At 39.3% G+C, this 20,184-nt stretch overlaps 1 protein-coding gene across 2 annotated transcripts in view; it reads right to left on the bottom strand.

Moving 5' to 3' along the window:
• The window catches only part of Il18r1 (interleukin 18 receptor 1), a 39,275-nt gene that overhangs the window by 14,025 nt on the left and 5,066 nt on the right, over positions 1–20,184 (bottom strand). Inside the window, exons 2-8 of one of the 2 annotated variants that reach the window (XM_029569772.1) lie at positions 18,230–18,343; positions 17,646–17,737; positions 13,940–14,189; positions 10,486–10,651; positions 7,590–7,725; positions 5,365–5,427; positions 2,504–2,624 (exon numbers count right to left, since the gene is read on the bottom strand). In XM_029569772.1, coding sequence (XP_029425632.1) covers positions 2,504–2,624; positions 5,365–5,427; positions 7,590–7,725; positions 10,486–10,651; positions 13,940–14,189; positions 17,646–17,709 — 800 coding nt within the window. In that variant the 5' untranslated portion in view covers positions 17,710–17,737; positions 18,230–18,343. The remainder of the gene's footprint in view (positions 1–2,503; positions 2,625–5,364; positions 5,428–7,589; positions 7,726–10,485; positions 10,652–13,939; positions 14,190–17,645; positions 17,738–18,229; positions 18,344–20,184) is intronic. The other variant, XM_029569771.1, reaches the window with a different exon arrangement.

The raw sequence follows: 20,184 nt of genomic DNA, 5'->3' as shown, positions 1-20,184 counted from the left end.
TCTCTCTCTCTCTCTCTCTCTCTCTCTCTCTCTCTCTCTCTCCTGTTTCCCCTCTCCTAATTACTTGAAATTCCTCCCACACTGTGGTATCCACTAACTGTAGCAAGGTATCTTTCATTGTTATAATTAAATATTTGGTGTAGCCCTACTCTATAAAGAAAAGAGGTTTGTTTAGTTCACAGTTCAAATGGTATGGCATGGACTTTGGAGGGCCCCTGAGCAGCACCACATCATGGCAGAAGCATGTGCATGTTTATACATGGTCTCTCTCTCTCTCCCCCTGCTTATAAAATCACCAGAATCCATGGAGACCCTACTAATGATCTAATACAACTGAATCACTTCAAAGACCCCGCCTTAGATGTCAGAGCTGGTTAAATCTTTTCTTCATATTGTTCAAAAGTCTTTAGGGTTTATAGTATTGTAGGGGTTCAGGTGATAGACAAATCACATTCCAACTGCATCAACTGTAAATTGCTTAGAATAGACGTAAAATAGGGCTAGGGAGTTGCTCAGCAGTTAGAGCACTGGCCACTCTTGCAGAGGACCTGGGCTTGGTTCCCAACTCCTATATGGCAGCTAACAACCACCCACAACTCCAGTTCCAGGGGCTCTGATGCCCTCTTCAGGCCTCTGTGGTCATTGCATGCATGTGGTGCACTTACACATATGCAGGCAAAACACCCACACATAACATAAAAATAAAATAATAAATAAATAGACATAGATCTGTGTCCAATGTGTCTATACCAATCTGAAGACTATTTTTTTAGTTAGGCATTAAATATATCACTAGTCTCAGAAGTCTCAGGCCCATGAGGAACACCATTTAAGCTATTCACCAAGCTTCGAGCTTCAGAAAGCAATGTGAGATAACCACAGGCAGCTCTCTTTCTCACCCTCAGAGGGGTCCAGTTGTCCTCTTGCTGCTGTGAAGCAAATGTCATGACCATGTCAGACCTAGTGGTCCTGTGTGCCTACATATCTAGCAACAGGTGTCCTTAGCACATAGGACATTGAACACACAAAAGCCTCCACCTCTCTTTACTGTATTTTAGAACATAATCCTATACAAAAGTCACCCATCCAGAAATATCAACTATCTAAAGTTACAGACTTTCAGAATTTGATGCAAAAGGTCATTCAGAGATCAGAGGGTATATTGTTGAGAATAAGAGATGTTACCAAAGAGCCACACAATTTGGCTGAATTCAATATTAACTGGGCTTAATCATGTACCTGCTCTCAAAGAGCCAGACTTTGCAGCATAAAGAACTCAGAGACAACTGTCAGTAAGAATTAAAGGCTGCTATCAAAACAAAAATGACAATCCAAAACAACAGACAAAACAAAAAGCAAAAACCACAAAAGGAAATCTAAAAGACAGGAATTTTTTTAAAAAAACTGAAGTTAAGAAGATAGATACTTTAAGATTGCAACTGCCTAGACTTAGACCCTGAGTAGTGTGCCAACATAATAATTGCATCATTACTCAATGTCATTCAGAAAGTTTAAAGGGTCATCTGTATACTGTTTTAATAAATCGGGCCAGGAGCTGGAGAGATGGCTCAGAGGTTAAGAATACTTGCTGCTCTTGCAGAGGACTCAAGTTCAGTTCCCAGCTCTGATATTGGACAGCTCATAACCACCTGAAACTTCAGCTCCAGGGGATTCTATGCACAGTTCCTGAGAGGGCAGGCGCCCACACTCATATGTGCACATACCTATACATACATGCACACATATGCACAAAATTAAAAATAAAAAATACTAGGTGTGGTCACATACACCTTTAATCCCAGGACTCAGAGGCAGGCAGATCTCTGTGAGATCACGGCCAGCTACCAGTGACGCTGTCTCAAAAGAAAACCCCAAAATACAAAGTAAAAATAAATTTTATTAATAAAAACAAAGCACTTAACAGATTTTTCAAAATCCAAGAAACCTTGACCTATTTGAGTGCTTATTTTTTTTTAATTTTTTTTATTTTTTTATGCGTATGAGTATATTGCCTGCACACGTGTAAGTGCATCTGTGTGGTGCAATGCCCACAGAAGTCAGAAGAGGGCATCTGACCCCCTGAAACTGAAGTTAAAGATGGTTGTTTGCCACCATATGGGTGCTGGGAACCAAACCTGGTCCTCTAGAAGGTCAGCCAGTGCACTTAACCACTGAGCCCTCTCCAGCCCTATTGATTGCTCTTTTCAAAGAAACCAAGTGAAACACCTCCCAGGGCCCAGCTCCTAACTAAAAGCTATTTTTATGAGGTGATGCTAAAAATCCTCATGGGCCTTCTCATGGATCTCCTTTTTCAAGCATAGATCTGTACAACAAATTTCTGTATCATCAGTCTACCTTGGAGTGTGGCAATTGAAATGATAAAACAAGCAATAATTATAATGTGAACCAACCCACTCAGGTGACCAATTTCCTTTGTATTGTATACATATAGTATGATTTTTATAGCATGTATCACTCTACCTCTTATATATCAGATACATACCACGTTGTCACATTTTTGTCTTCATGTACATTAGGATATAGGCTGTCATTTTTAATGATGTTCCAATAAAACTTATCATGTTCATTCAGCAAAGCCGAACAGTTGAGCTCCACGTCTTTTCCTAGGTAAAAGGTGACAACCACAGTTTTGCTTTTAGAAACTCCAATTTCCCAAAAGTGTCAAATTAGCATAATAAATGCATGATAATTAATAGAAAACAAAGTACTACATCCAGAAAGAGAGCAGAAATGCTTTGTTTTTAAAATTTAAAAGTATAATAGTGGGGTGTGTAGTCCCAGCACTTGGGAGGCAGAGGCAGACGGATCTCTGTGAGTTCAAGGCCAGCCTTGTCTACATAGTGAGTTCCAGGACAGCTGGGGCTTACAGGGAGACCCTGCTTCAAAAAGACCAAAAAAAAAAAAAAAGTATACTAAAGTATTATGTAACAATGACAAGTCATTGCCAAGTGAATATTCACTGTTAAACCAATTATTAAAATCAATTATTAAAATTCAGGGAAAGTAGATTTTCTTTTCAGTCTACAGTTTAGTAGACAGTGCTAAGCCAATGTCTCACTTCGACTTCTAGGAAAATAAAATGGATTTATCATACAAACCAAGACACTTAAAAAGTAAAGGCACTGAAGTACAGGGATAATGCAGAGATATAGTAAAACTAAAAGTATAGAGTTAGAAAAGATCCCTTCCAGGGTGAGGAAAGATGATCAGTCATTTTATTCCCTAGGGAATATCCTGAGTTTAAAACAAGCAGGATCTCATAAAGAGTCCAGTCCAGTGCTATTACTGGCAGCTGTGTAGCTGCCAGCAAATATGGGAATAGAACTTAGGAGTTAGGCAGCACAAGGCTGCTGAGACATTATGATGTCTCCTGTGGCCTCGTGGTCCTCAGGAGAGCAAGTGCCACCAGGACAGAATGCCTTAAACTTTCTCCACTCATGACCCCTTTGCACCCAAGACATTTTTGTGTGACCTCGGTATATGGGTTTATAAAATAGGGATACAAATCAAGCATTGACAGAAAAGAAAACATAAACTAATTTAAAGCAATTCTTTGATAGACATATAATTTTACCATTTATTAAAGACAAAACCAAATTTGCATGCTAATAAGATGGATATGCTTGTTTATTTTTACAAGAAGTGTGTGCTGGGGCTGGAAAGATGGTTCAGCAGTTAAGAGCACTGACTGCTCTTCCAGAAGGCCTGGGTTCAGGTCCCAGCATCCACATGGGGCTAGCAACAGTCTGTAAATCCAGTGCCCTCTTCTGACCTCCAGGGGCATTGCATGACATGGGTGCACTTACATATATGCAGGTAATACACTCAAACACATAAAAATAAATAAATCAAAAAAATAAAAAAAACAAAACTACATGCTGAGATGGACATTCTTGCATATTTTTACATAAAGAGTTAAATCTTGGTTAACTATTTGATACTACAGCATGCATAGCCTCTTCAGTGTTGTTTAGAATTGATATTTTGATCTTATACTCATCAAAGCTGAGACCACTTTGCTTAAAAAATATGAGTACAAAATGGCAGAAATAGGTTTAGAGCCATTTCAGAAATTGTTAGAAATTCTATCCTGATCCCAAGCTAAAATTCATTTAACAATTTTTAAACATAAAACTCATCAGCAATTTAAACAATAAGTTTTAAAATCAGACATTCTAATACAACACAATCCAAAGATATGATAATTTGATACATACTGATGAATGACAGGAGGAAAATACTAAAAGTCTCTGTTTTCTGTAATTAGACCATTGCACTTCCATAGGAGCAGAAACCTTTGTGTACGCAGGGAAACACCGCAGCTCCTAACACAGAACTGTCTTGAAGCTGGGGTAAGGGGTGTCAGGCAACTTCCGATGGTGCTGCCTTATGTGATGGCATGCTCAGTGGAAGCATGCATGTCCCATGTTCAGAATCAAGGCTGTAGTGAAACTGTGCAATACAACTCAAGAGAGCACAGTCTGAAACACCTTGGATTCCTCCTGTCTTTGATTTGGAACTCTCTGTCATTGTGCACTCAGAAACCTTTTCCTTTTGGCAGACTTTTCATGACGTCCACATTCACTTACACAGTCCCATATGGGGTCAAAATTCACACTTTAAGAAGCTGTGCACTAGCAGTAAAGGTTTGTAGCCAACATGACTACAGTATTCTCTTCCAACACAGAGAGTTTTATTTAAATGCCAGGCAGATTGGATGTAGCAAACCTGTGTCCCATCTATCCCAGTTCTGAGCAGGCTGAGATAATCTATGAGTTATTTAGCTTGTGTGTTAGCTATTTAATCCAAGGAGACTATGCCCCTCTGCTTTGGTTAGAGAATTTAATTCAAACTTCTCCAGTTCCTTAGCCCAAAACCTGGTTTAGCATATGCAATTTTATTTCACTTCTTTCCTTTTGTTTTTTGAAAGAAATTACCCAGTTGGACATACTGATTTCAAGATCCATCTAGACAAATCCTAAACGTACAATCAATTCCATCCATTGGCCAAATAGTCAAACTACAAAATAAGTCTGAATCATCTCTGTAGGGTTTCATCACCAAATTTCCATGTTTTCAAAGGACCATGGGGACTATTAGAGAAAAGTCACATGTTATGTGGCAGAAAACCTATTCCTCAAATCACAGACAAGTTTCCTGTCTTTTGAAGAGAAGGCTCATTTAATTGGTCTAAAAGTGTCAATAATCAAACAATGACATTTTTTCTGATTTTGTAATGTTCTTCAATAGTATGTAATAGGTATCGGTAATGAACCAGATTTAGGCTTTGAAAATTCAGTTATACCCCCTGTTTATAAATGTAGGAAACGTGCTGGAACGAACCCAATTCCACTTCAGTGTGCTCAAGCTTTGGTCCCAAAAGAACTGGAATTATATTATTGTGACCTAAAGTGAAAAAAGAAAAAAATTAGCATTTTTTGAAATTTGAGAAATTTTCTCAAATTTCTCTTAGACACACATCTATTGTAATATGCTTATGTCGTGTGACAAAGCTTCCACTACAGTAGCTCCCCCTTAACCGTGATTATATTTCCTGCAGTTGACGTTACTACTCGTTAACTGTGGCCCAAAAATATTAAATAGAAAAATCTCTAAAGAGTCAACTCATAGGTTTTAAATTATATGTAAGTTTAAATTGTATTCTGTTTTCCCTCCTCTTCCATCCAAAACAGGACACGAATTATCCCTTTGTTCAGTGAATTTGTGCTGTGTGTATACTCTGCAGACTGTCATGGTGCTTGTGTTGTAATAACACTTTCCTATTTCATCATGATCCCAGAGCATCAAAGTCCTGACACTGGCAATGTGTTTCAGCAATGTACAATTGTTCCATTTTATTATTAGCTGTTGCTGTTAATCATTTATGCCTAATTTCTAAACTAAATTTCATTAATGGCATGTATGTATAGGAAAAAAACATAGCCTGTATCAGGGTTGGTACTAGCTATGGTTTCAGGTCTCCATTTATCTTGGGAGGTATCTGTAGATAAGGGAGATAACTGCAGTCCTTCTTGTACACTTACTTGTGTCATACATCTACTGTTTACCCAGCTCACATAATTGATGCTTCATTTTCTGTAAATCGCACCCTCGCAGAGCTGCTGACAGCACCTTCCATATAGTATCCACTCAAGTTGAATACTGGCTTCTGCTCAGTGACCATGAAGTCAGAGAAAGATGTTCTCTGCCGGCCACGGAGAGGACTTAATATGCAGGACGTGGATGACAGTCATGGGGAGTGCCTTCCTGCTCTGCACTGATTCCCTCGTCTGACCTCCAGTCCTCACTGATGGGTTTTCACAGAACATAACATGGCTAGGCGAACCAAGTGAGGCACCCCTCCCAGGTGCTGGTGTAGTCTTGAGGATGCCAAATCTTACCAACATCTTGTCATGAATACCTGACCTGACTCAGCCCAACCCCGCCACTGTGTGCTCACCTGGAAGCCCAGCACTATTACTATTTCTAGTGATTTCTGACCCTACCAAAAGGATATAACCTCCTTCCCCTTAGCATTCATCCAAGAGTACTTAGGAAGGAAATCCTTGTCTAGAAGCTTCCATTCTGCTACTGTTTGCAGCCTAAGACAGTGAGTGGATAACCACTGTGTACCGAAAGCCATCACTGACCCTTGTACTGAGGTGAACTTGAGGTAGAGAGAAGCTAAGTCATAACTCAGTCAAAGTCACAACCTCACAAACTATTGGGAAGGAGGTATGAGATGCTCCCGCTAGGGCAGAGGGTGCCATCCTTGGGTGTTCAGTCTAATCATTCCTGTTTCAAGGAAGAAACAGGAAAGCAGCAAAGACAGGCATGAGAAAGGAGAGGTACCAAAGAACCAAAGAATCAGCTATTTATATGAAATGAAAGGGTATGCACACATGTATATATCTATGATATTGTCCTTCCAAGATCACATCTGCTCAGACAACTCTCTTTCGCATGGTGGCAGCTCTATGTGGCTATTCTCTCCAGATCAGTAGAAAATTCCCTGAGAATAGTGTATTATTTGCTCCACTCTATTTTCCCTGTATCTCTTACCCCTGATACTAAGTATGGTCTATTGAATATAGATGTTCTCAATAAATATTTGTGTCCACTATAAATATTTGTTGAGTCGAAATGAAAAGAGTCTACAGTTTACTCAAAATCTAAATAAGAGCAATCTGACTTATGTGATCAACCATGCAAACTTTCATTTGCTGCCAAGATAAGGGTTTCCAGCCAGGTGTTGGATGAGAGTCCAACATTAACATTTTTTTCTTTGTGAGGAAGGGTCTCTCTGTGTCCCAGCTGGCCTGGAACTTACTATGTAGACCAGGCTGACCTCAGTCTCACAGAGATCTGCCTGCCTCTGCATCTCAAGCACCGGGATTAAAGGCATGCACCACCATACCCAGCAAGATTTTAAACCTAAGATTTGAAGAAGTAATGTATTCACAAGCCCAGTGAGGTAGCCTCTTCATTTCCAAGTAATGTTACAAGAAGAGAAAGGTTTGCTTTGGTAATATGTGTTTGCTCCTTCCAAAGTCTAGGCTTTCTCTTACCTTCAACTATTGTAATATTGAAGGTCTTGGTGAGGTTGTACTGTTTTCCATTATGATGGATGGAAAGCACACAGGAGTAATATCCCTGGTCCCCAGGATCAGCGTTCTTCTTCAGTGGGGATATCTTCTTACAGTTCTGTTTTTTTTAAAGCAAGTTAAAATACAGGCAGTATTCATAAGTATTCATATCAATAAAGGCAGTATTCATGTTGCAATAATTCACATTTTTAAAGCTTAAGATCTTTAGAGATAACAGGAAACAGAACGAAGGCCAGCAATTCCTAAATAAATGTCTGTGACTTGCCATTGTTTCTACTGGAGCAGTGAGCTGCTGGAACTGTTATTATCACTACCACTAACACAGGCTGGGAGACAGAGGAGAGGGGCCTTATCACCATGCCAGCATTTTATTTTAACATGTTGTTCACACACACATACACAGAGAGACAGAGACAGAGAGACAGGGACAGAGTCACAACAAAAAGTTCCTGCTTAGGTCAAGACTTCCCACAAACACAATTCTACTTTGGCCTGATTCTGCATATTGGCAATCGCTCTCTCTCTCTCTCTCTCACATTGTATAGTTTAACATAGTGCAAGAGAGGATTTTGAGTGCTCCCAATACAAATAAATAATCGTTGGAAGATGGAAGAGATGATAGATATGCTACTTATCCTGATTTGTGGTATATAGTATATATATATATATATATACATTAATGAGTAATAACAATAATAAAGCTACCCTCTTCAAACCAGCTATCAGCTACCTACTGGAGAGCCATGAAAAGTTCATGGAAAAGGAAAGGGAGTATATGATTAATCTTGGCCATGTGACACTTCTTTCACATTCCAGACAAGGATGGCCTAATGCCACAGAACTCTGCCTCAAGCTGGTCAGTGCTTGGTGGCACCTGGGGCTAAACAATATGGGGACCAGAATGGATCTGCCAAGTGCCCGTGTGTACTTCACATCAGAAAAGTGTTTCTGAATAAGTAAAATTTTATAAACTCAAATGAATTATTTCCAACATTTATAAAATGGCAGATATTCATTTTTCAGCCCCTTTCTGATTCAGCTGCTGTATGCCCTTCCCCTCAGGAGAGTCACAAACAACACAGGCTGGGAATACTTAGTCCTGCAGTCAGCTGTTTAGCTAAAACCATCCCCAGGATATACGTTTTCTAAATTGGGGTATCTGTGTATTGAAACTTCTTAAAATTCAGGACATTGAACCTCACTCATTTACATGTACTGTAAGATGTGTACAGTTGACTGGAAAAAAAAAAAAGAGGCAAGTCACCTCAGGACTGACTCATGTGTTTAGAAAACATTTCAGATAAGAAGTCCCCTAGAAAAATTGTGTGTAAACAGCGTTGCAGCAAAAGGTCCAAAGGGATTTCAAGGAAATCATTAGTGCCTTTAATTTTCCAGAGTTCCCCTGTTCAGGCCACCCAATCCCACAGTGTTTCACTTTCCTGATCAAGTCAGGCGGGTCAGCTTCATTCTTCCATCAACATGAAAGAGCTCGTGTTGTGTGTGCGCAGGAATGTGACCATACACACTTTGTACACACTAAACATAGGAGACAAACAAATGTAAACATAATCTCCATAGCATTTTTCAAAAGAGCTCTTATAACCTAATAATAAAAAGGGTTGCTAACTGAAGAAGACAAACAGGCAATCCACCAAAGAACTACTATGAAGATGCAGAAACATATTTAAATTTTAGCTACTAAGAAAGCACTGAGCAAGAAACAGTGAAGTTCAGAAATTTGATGTGTCATATTTTTAACTTTCTGAAGGTATTATTTCCCATGTTAGGGAACTGTAAAGGAGAGAAGTAGAGTGTGGGGCTTCCCATGAGCAGAGCCCCGGAAACAAGCTGGATGATATGGGTTAAGAGCCAGGAGCACACTATTAGCCCCTCTTTGGTCCAGTAATTTAACATTTAGGAATTTACTTAAAGAACAAATCATTTAAATATCCATTATGGAAATGCTATTTGTTTTAGCCTAGAAATAATAAGAGAACAGGAAATTCACAAGTGTCTAATAACAATGGGATCAGTTAGTTTAAACCCAATCCATACAAAATAGAATCCCCGTTTGAAAGAAAAATGTTTAAAGATGCAGAAGAATTACATATTTGTAATTAGTAAAAGAAATGCACAAGCAATCCAACCACTTTTAAAAATGGATGCTTAGAAGAAGCAAACATGACTAAGGGATTATGAGTGATTTCACTTTCTTCATTTCTCTCTTCTTGCTTCATAAAATAATCTAATATATTCAGAAACTACATGCAAATTTAAGTTTCAATTTTTAAATATGTGTGACAAAAATAAAATTTAAAACCTTAAACTAGTATTCCTCAAAACTGGTTTATTAAGGGGCTGCTGTTCCAGAGGACCAGGGTTTGATTCCCAACACCCACATGGCAGCTAGCAACTTTCTACAATTCCAGTTCCAGGGGCTCCAACACCCTCCTCTAGTTTCCATGGGCACTGCATGATATGAGTGCACTTACATGCATGCAGGCAAAATACTCATACACATAATAAATGAATAAATAAATAAATAAATAATAAAACTTTTTAAAAAACTGGTTTATTAAAAGAGAAAGAAAATGGAGGAAGGGCAGAGTGGGATGCTGTTGTCATTTACTGAACTACCTACTAGAACACTGGGTGGCCACCACGCTACGTACATTGCAGAAATTAGTTCTTAGAATAATCACATGGGGATGATGATGTCTCAGACAGACCAAATGAGTCATAGTGGGTTAGACCACTTGTTTAGGTGAGATCAAAATGGCCCACTGCCCTTCTAGCATCTGTTTGGAATGTCATCTTTCCTATCGAGTCTTAAGTGGAAATATTGTGAAAGTGTTACCTTATACAGTGATGTGCTGTTGATCAGTTTCTGATAGTAACTATCTTCACAGGGTATATGCAAAAGTTTTTTAGATTCCACCTTTCTGCTGTATACAAGTTTTCCAGAAAAACAGCTGTGTTCGTTTCTTTTGATGACAGTTAAGGTCCAATTTTGTTCATCATTTCTGTGAAACAAAGGTTTAGAGGGATTTTTAAATTACTGTAAAGATTTTGCAACTACCTTCAATCATCCCTGTAGTAACTAATTCAATAATTTTTCATATTTTCCATATAAAGAGATTTATTCACTGATGTTGCAGAGCTCTTGGTTCGGAGCAGAAATTTAACAACTGTCATCAGGTGAAAGATTACACACACACACACATACAACACACTGCATGCACAACACATGCACACACACCACATACACTGTGCCATACACCACATACACACATACCATACACCACACATGTCACATATACCACAAACACACCATAAACAACACATGCATATACACTACATACACACATACCATACTTCACACACACACACACCACAGACACCACATGCACACACACACATACCATATACCACACACATACTTCATGTACACATACACATACAACACACACAGCACACATAAAACACATACTCACTATTCACATCACTCATACATATCATACACAGAGTTGGCCTATGGTTATCAGAGAAACAAATGTTTGCACTTCAGTTTTCTTTGGTGGTGGATAAGATCAGAGATTCATAGACCAGGATAGAAGGGTAGCCTTGGTTTTTCAAAGATCTGTAAATAAGCTCCCAATCTCGTTCTCTGAATGTGTGTGTATTTTTACTGTTTTTTTTCCCCCTCAAGGCAGTTTATTTCAATCATTTTTTTCTTACTGTTGCATAAATGGAATTTGACACAGCTTAACAACTAAACAAAACAACTCAACTTAAACAACTAAACAAAAGTGAATTTGAATCTTTTATAGATGTTATTCCTTCTGTCAGAAAATAGTAATCTAGGAGATGGAGAAAAATAGGGGTTTTTTTTTTGTTTTGTTTTGGTTTTTTTTTTTTTTTTGGTCTTTTTGAGACAGGGTCTCTCTGTAGCCCCAGCTGTCCTGGAACTTACTATGTAGACCAGGCTGGCCTTGAACTCACAGAGATCCGCCTGCCTCTGCTTCCCAAGTGCTGGGATGAAAGGCATGTGCCACCATGCCCAGCCAAAAATAGTACTTTTAAGCGACAGTATTTTTATTTATTTTTTCCAGTTAATTATTTATTTAATAACCACATACTTAGAAGAAGCATTTTATTACAACAGCATTGACATATTCAATAACAGCGACAGTATTTTTAAAAGAAAAAATATTTGCAATTGGATATTTGCTTACACTGTGCATGTGATATATTGATTCATATCCTAAAACCAATGGGCATGTGTTGTTAAGTTGACCTGTATGCCTGAGAAATGTGTGCCCACTTAGATCCTCTCAGTCCTCTTTAAGTCTACAATAGGCTGGACAGAAGAGAACAAGGCAGTCTTTTGCTCACTGACTACAAGATATTGTACTAGGTGTGTGCCAGGAAGATGAGTATTTCCCTCATGTTCAAATGAGAAAGCTAAGTCTCAGAGTTACTAAAGAACTTACTTAAGGTCACATAGGGCTGAGAGAGAGAGAGAGAGAGAGAGAGAGAGAGAGAGCTCACTTTAAAGCTTAAAAGTACTGGTTGTTCTTGCAGAAAGCCCAGGTTTGAATCCCAGCACCCACATGGCACCTAACAACCAACCGTCCATAACTCCATTTCCAGGTGATCAAAAAATAAAAATAAATAAATCAAAAAATTCAGACTTAAAATTTTTTATTTGTATATTTTTACTTTATGTGTATGTTTTGCCTGCATACATGTAAGTGCACTACATGTGCTCAATGCCTGTGGAGGCCAAAAGAGGACACTGGATTCCTTGGAACTAGAGTTAGGGATGGTTGTTAGATACCATATGGGTGCTGGGAACTGAACCCGGGTCCTCTGCAAGAGCAGCCAGTGCTCTTAACCACTGAGCCATCTCTCCAGCCCACACATCTGCTTCTTTATGAGCACTTCACGCTCACATTACTTAGCAGCCTGCAATAGACTTCAGCGTTTGTGTCCAAAGCCTCTTGAGCCACATTATTTCCCTGCCCCCTCCCCATGTCTCGAGGTTGCTCTGTCATCATCCCTCAGTCTGATGGACTTGCTGGTTGCTTCCTAACCCAGGCTGTGTTTTCTGCCCTCCATATGGAAAAGATGACAAACACCTTCTGTCTCCATCTTCTCCCCAAGATGATCATAGATCCTGGCCCTTCCCCTCAACTGTCTCTTTCTTCCCTGTCCAGAATGCCTTGTTCATTTAAGCCAGTTTGTATGTAATCAGGGTGGGTGGGGACACAGGTTGTTCCTGTCCTCTACACTCTTCATTCTTTAATTTGCTATAAAGGGATCCAGTGTGACCCATTTATGCAACTATTTCTCTTAAAATCTCATATAAAATGTATTGTATTCTTTCAGACTCTTAGGAGTTTCTATGCATAATAAAAAACTGTGACCCCATTTTGTGAAAAACCACAGGAGTGAAAACAGAGGCTTTGCTGTGAAATCTCACTCTGCTCTCACAGGTGCACCGATAATGATCAGGACTCACTCTGTGTGAAGACAGATGTCTAGAAGAAATCTACTGCATCTCACAGCACAACATCACACCCAACTAGCCCTGGGCTACTTTGTATGGGCCCTACTCAAATCTTTATAAAAATGCATATATTTGCATGCCTACATGCATCTGTGTATATATGTGTGTGTGTGTGTGTGTGTGTGTGTGTGTGTGTGTATTTATGTGTAGGTTCCTGCAAAGGAACCAAGTTCAGTAATTGCGGTTAACACATTCAGTTGGCTGATGTCATTTCTTAGTAATTGCACTTCCCAATTTTAAGAGTCCTAGCATCCTCTGAGGCTTCCTCTGGGCTACCCCTCTCATTGACCTTGGCTGTTAATTTGTAGATGATTACCAAATATATACCTTCTCCACTAACCCCTGAAAACTAAACTAAACTAAACTAGGGTGTGTGCCCATAAATCCCACTCTTTCTCTGTGGTCTGAGGAGGCCACAGTGAGGCTGCCCCGTCCCTTCTTTGTTATCTGCCATATAGTTAAGAAATCCTAGCCACTGAACTTCAAAACTGACCTGAATTATTAACAAGAGTGCCCTAAAAAGAAATGTTATTAAGGTAGTCCTTCATTAAGAATACTAAGAAGATAAACAGAGTGATTAGTTTAATTTTCAACAACGAAAAGTTCTTTTCTGTTGAAGGAAGAACAGGAGAGAAAAAAATGTACGGACTGGATGAGCTGACTTATTCCTGTGTATTTGAGTTGCTGAATGAAGGTCGGGAATGCTATGAAATAAATTGAAACAAAATGGTTTACTCACCCCACTTGGGAAAAGTATGTCCCCTCATCATCCAACTGAACTGGCCAGAACTCCAAAGAATAGCCTTGTGAAGTAATTCTGGGAGAACTGCTGGTATCCAACTCTATGCGGTCATGTAAAGTATTCATTTTGGACCATTTTATGGTGAGCGCTTCATTCTTGTGTGAGGATGGAGATATGTCGCAAGGTTTCAAATGGAAAGGTTCCCCTTCTAGCACATTAATATGGTGGAGGGAAGTGCACTTTTCTTCTACAGATTAACCATGGAAAAGGAAAACACAAAACAGATGATCCCCTCTCCTAATGCATTAGAAGAAGCAAGGTCAAATAGAAAGCTCCCAGAAATCTCAACATCAGACACTAGAAAAAATAAGATATTTTATATCAAAGATGAATGTGAAGCTTCTGATAGCTTCCCCTAAACAGAAAGGTGTAAGCACTTACCAGCCATAGCCAGAAGATAGTGTGCAGTGTCATGTTATAAAGGTACGATGCTTTATTACTCACTGATAACGAAACCACAGAAGTCACAGTATTTCCATGTCTACCCCAAAAGGACCCCAGTGAGAAGTCACCATGGAAAAGACAAGAAACTTGGAGATCTGGGAGTTCCTCATCTGCATCCTCACAAGCCTCACCTTTCTTCAATGCATTTCTATGTACCCATCTCTGGGCAAGTGTGGGGAGGGCTAATAGCTTTCTCAGGTAGCTAAGGGCCTGCTGCAGGTTACCATGTGAGTAACCAAGAATCGGTTAACACAGATCACCCCAAACCCAGGGTCTCTTTTTCTTCGTGTCTCCCTGTTTCTCAGCCCAGATGCCCTGGCTTTGGAAATCTAATCTGCATCTACACAGAGCAGGCCTTCAATCCATGAGCATTGCACTTCTAGGAGTTCAAAATTGGTACCATTGAACATTTCTCATACAAAGCACCATCTCGATCTAAGATGCTTTTAAACTACATTTAAAGAATGACATTATTTTAATTAAATGGAATTTTTTCTTTTTTAGTATTTCATTTATTATTTTTATTTCATGTGTATGAGTGTATTGCCTCAATGTGTGTAAGTTCACCCACGTCATGCAATGCTCGTGGAAGTCGGAAGAGGGTATCAGAGTCCCCTGGAATTGGAGTTATGGACAGTTGTTTGCCACCATGCGCTTACTGGGAATTGAACCCAGGTCCTCTGCAAGAATACCCAGTGGTCTTAACCACTAAGCAAACTCACCAGGCCCCAAATGGAAGATTTTCTTAATGACATTAATGAAAATGCTCTCTCTGTAGTCAGGGATTATTTCTCCAAGTAAGAGTTTGGCTTTAACTAAATGTTAACCACAGCATAAGGCGGAAGTGGCTAAAATGACAGGCACACTCTTTGAAACCATAGATGTCAAATTTACCTCAGTGCAAGAATTATATTGGGCACAAACTTTATGCTTGGTGGTTGTAATACAATCTCTATTTTACATTTTGAGACCTCAGCATAAAAGGTTCAATAATGCTTTGATTTTTACTTGACAGTCAAAAACGATAGTAAGTCTTTACATTTCAATAATCTTCCTGTTTTACAGTCTTGTGTGTATAGTACAGTGTATAAATCAAAGAGCATACACTCTCCTGTGTCTGGATTCTTCTGTCTACAATGTCTACAGTGGCCTCTATTTCTCTGAATGAACCATCAATGTGCCCCATTATGCTATCTGACTGCTCATTCCATGCATAATGGGGACCCAGGTTACTGAAAAATTGTCTATTGGGCATTTGGAGTTTTTCTAGGTTTCTAAATTATGATTAATCTTTAAAAAACTTCTACAAATATCCATAGCTATGCTTTGATTGTCAAATGCACTAATTCCTCCTTGGAAATAACTTCTACTTGAATAGAGTCCACTGTGGAAGGCATAGTTTCTAATGGAGTGTGCTAGGGAGTTGGAAGTTCATAATCCCCAGGAGCTTCACGTCTTCAGACACCTGATCTTATGTTTAACATTACAAACTTGGCTTTGTCGATTCAGGTGATGCTTCTTAGGAATGCTCTCTGATTATAGAAATGAGTGTGGAGTTTGAAGTGCCAGAACACACATTTCAGTTCATCCAGAGATAAAAGTCAGTGTTTGAAACTGTTTTGAATTTAGAGAAATGTGGAAGGCCATCACTTAATTCCAAGTTAAACAAACCCACACATAGAGTATTGTCGCATCTGGCAACAGTGCCCCATTTCTGAAAGGTGTTCTCCTAGCCTTTAAAGAACAAGGACTGAGACCTGAGCACCCCGATCGTACAGGAGATAGAGCTGGTTTTGTGTCAGAACTGTGTGCCATGTAACTAGGAGCAGGCGGTTGATGCATGTCAGCTGAGCGTGGGATGCAAGCCTCACATCTTCCTGTACTTTGCTTTTTCACTCAGAAGTTCCTGACAAATCATTTGATACCAAGAAAAAAAGAAAAAGCATTTAAAAAAAGAAAAAGAAAAAGCATTCTTTTTAAAAGTATTTTATTTATTATTTTTATTTTATGTGTATGCGTGTATTGCCTGCTTGTAGGTAAGTGCACCCGTGTCGTGCAAGAAGAGGCTGTCAGATCCCCTGGAGCCGGAGTTACAGACAGTTGTTAGCTGCCATGTGGGTTCTGGGATTTGAGCCCAGGTCTTCTGCAAGAACAACTGGTGTTCTTAACCGCTGAGCCATCTCTCCAGCCCCAGAAAAAGCATTCTTAACATTAGTATTCCAACAAGGTATGGATCCATTTCTTAACCATGCCTCAAAATTGGACATGCATTATTTGAAAGCATCAATAACCAATCTGTTTTCCCATAGGCACTAATTCCCAAAGTAAAGAATATGCCCATGTTCCCCTTTCCAGGACAACAGCCCAAAGTAAATTAACTAGTCTGCCTTTCCTTTCTCCTCCAAGATCTGGGTTAGACCCTGCTCTTTAATTGTGAAGCTCCTCTCCAAGAATGGGGCCTCCAAATCCTTTTCAATGGGGGAAAAACTTCAAGCAACTACAATTAGTAAATGAAAATAGATATTGATGTTGATGCCTGCTTTGACGCTCACTTTGGCTCTCTATTCTGACCAGTTCCTCTCATTTTTGGTGTGGTTTTGTTTTGTTTTGTTTTGTTTTTTGAGACAGTGTCACCCTGAGCCCCAGTCATTCTGGAACTCACTTGTGGACCAAATTGGCCTTGATCTCACAGGGCTCCACCTGCCTCTGCCTCCTGAGTACTGGGATTAAAGGTGTGTGCCACCAAACCCAGCCTACTGTTATTTTTTAAGATCTTTATTTTTCACTTACTTACTTTGTAATTTCCTTTTAAAAGGAATAAATTTCTGGTGTCCCCTTGGGAAAGAGAAATTGCATGCAAATTTGTTTAAAACCCATAATAAATATATTTCTATCTCAAATAAAATGTAGCAAACTTTCTTCTACATGTAGCTTACTTTGGGACCTAAGTTTTTATGACCTTGTTTCTCTCTACAACACTATGTACAGCTTTACTTGATAGCATTCCTCAAAATCATCCATTCTCTATGTCAGGGACATCAAGTGCTTCTCACCCTTCTGAAATAAAATTTTAAGTCAGCAAATTTTAATACATTCATCATCTTCAGTAACTGCATAGAGCAGTTTATAAAGACAAAATCTTCATCTTCTCCTCTAGTTTTCTAATGAAGTATATTTGTGAATATTTATAATCACTTACCTGAAGTATTTTTATTTTTAACAATAAGAACCAAAAGTATCAGGAATAATTCTTCACAGTACATGGTTAGGATTCCACTTCAAATAGTGTCTCTAGACAAAGAATAACACAAGGTTAAGCCTAAACCCCCAGACAAAGCATGCCAGTAGTATGTAGGATATTTTAAACTCTTCTGGCTCATAAATTTTAAAAGCAGTTCAAAAAGCTTTCCTATCTCTTAAAAATACCCACCAAAACTCCAAACTTTTAGCCATGTAGCGTTAACAAAATTTCAAGGCAATGAATTTTAACTTCCAAAAAAACCTAAAAATGTTAATACAATAGAGCTGATGTCTTTTAGCTTGGAGCACTCAATCCTGCCTCCAAGGTCAAAGGTCAAAGTTCAGGGCAACAGGACATCTAGAAAAGTCTACAATTCTACAAGGAAACAATCCATGGCATACCAAGGTATGAACAGTAATTCCACACATGCAGGTATATGTGTGGGTGGGTGGGTGTGTGGGTGTGGGAGAGAGAGAGAGAGAGAGAGAGAGATTTCCATCTCGATAGCAATCATCTTAATAAGAAGGTTTACTTTGACTCACCCTTCCAGAGCTTTTAGTCAATAATGACTGACTGGTCTTCTTGCTCTGGGATTTGTAATGAGTCAGCACATCCCAACTGGGACCCGTGGCAAAGCAAAACTGCTCACATCACAACTGGGGAGTGAAGGAGGCAGAAGAAGGGCTGATGTCCCATTATCTCTCTCAAGAGCATGTCCCCAATGAACTACATACCCTCCCAGGAGGCTCCAGCTCTTAAAGGTGCTGCAGTCCCCCAATATTGGCATCTGGGGTTCAAGCTTTAACACATGACAGAGAACATGTACACTTCACACCATAGCAGTGTGTGTGTGTGTGTGTGTGTGTGTGTGTGCCTTCACACCAAAATGCTCCTTGTGCTTTGTAATTAAAACTCCATTTATAGATTGAATATTTTATTTTATTTATTTTTATTTTATGTGTTATTCATGTTTTGCCTGTGTGCACACACGTGTGCATGTGTGCGTGTGTGTGTGTGTTTGTGTGTGTGTGTGTGTGTGTGTGTGTGTGCAAGCAATGCCCATGGAGACCAGAAGAGAGTGTCAGATCCCCTGGAACTGGGTCTACAGAAGGTTCTAAGCTGCCATGTGGGTGCTGGGAACTGAACCCAGGTCCTCAGCAAAAGCAGCCAGTGTGGAGCCATCTCTCCAGCCCCATAGATCGAACATTTTTAAATCCACATTCTTCTTCTGAATATAAGTTTCTTTCATAAGTCTAAGAAACAAGCTGTTTTGCTCATCAGTAAAGCCTGCACAATACCTGCAGCACAGGAACCACTCAGTATTGGTCACTGAGGGAGAGGTACATGTGGGCCAGGGGTCAGCTCTCATTTAGGAAATGGAGAAAGTAAAGGCCAGTTCCCTGTACTTAGTATGATCCTCCTTTACAATGACTGTGACTCCAGGTAACTGGTCTTTCTGCACTGAACTTGATCCTAGGACAGCCCAAACTTTACCTTTCTAATTATAAACAAAGCGCAGAATGGACAGTGAGCAGACACTCTTCCTCAATGCAGGCCATTCACTAAATCTGAATATTTCACAAATAATCCCAGGTCTGTTGTTTACTGAAAGCAGTACTGCATCCGCCTCACTGCCTCAAAAGAATACTGGTCAAGCAGAACACAGGAAGTCATAAAGAGACCGGTTTCAAGGGCACACAAACATGGCAGCTTCCATTTTGACAAAACCCAATGAGTTGCGCACCTTGAGCAAAAACTCTCAGAGTCTGTTTGCTCATCACCAAATCACAGATGGTAAGAAACCTTCCTCCAGAATCACCAAGGGATTGCAACATCTATAAACATCAATGTTAATGAAGACTTCAGGGTGCATGGCAGCTTCTAACCCTACAGTAATACCCCAGCCTCCACTCACCTCCCATGCTAATTCTGGAATCACAGGAAAAAGTGTTACAATAATGCTGCCAGATGTTTGCCAATCCTTATGAATAATGTCATCAAACATCTGGTAGCATTTCCAAGAGTAATAATGAATAATGTAAAAACAAAAAGGATATTTATTCATGGAAAGTACCAACTGTTAAGAATCAAACAGAACACTGAATGACTAGAAACTTCCAGTCACCCACTCACACACATCTTTGATTACCAAGTGTCTTAATTTTTTGTCTTGAGTAGAAAGAAAAGTGTAACTTCCTTTTGCCATTTATCTGGTTAAGGTAGTCAGAGACTTGAAAAAACAAAAACCACTATTTTTCTCTCTTTTTTTTTCCATTTTCAAGGTTTAACAAGGAATAAAGTTACGAGATTATTCAGTATGCTAATAAGTTATGAGTTTTACATGAAACTCAGTATATGAAGAATAGTTAATATCCACAGAGCTGTATAAGGAAATGTGTGCATAGTACAGTTTTAATGTGCTAATGTCCCTTTTATATTCTATATGTGAGATTAAGAAATTGGCATTTTATTAAGTGTTAAATTCATTTGCAGATAA

Source organism: Nannospalax galili, unplaced genomic scaffold (assembly GCF_000622305.1).
Source record: "Nannospalax galili isolate Female #2095 unplaced genomic scaffold, S.galili_v1.0 scaffold182, whole genome shotgun sequence".
Classification (NCBI taxonomy): domain Eukaryota; kingdom Metazoa; phylum Chordata; class Mammalia; order Rodentia; family Spalacidae; genus Nannospalax; species Nannospalax galili.
The sequence above is the reverse complement of the archived record's forward strand: the minus strand, read 5'-3'. Positions and strand labels throughout refer to the sequence as shown.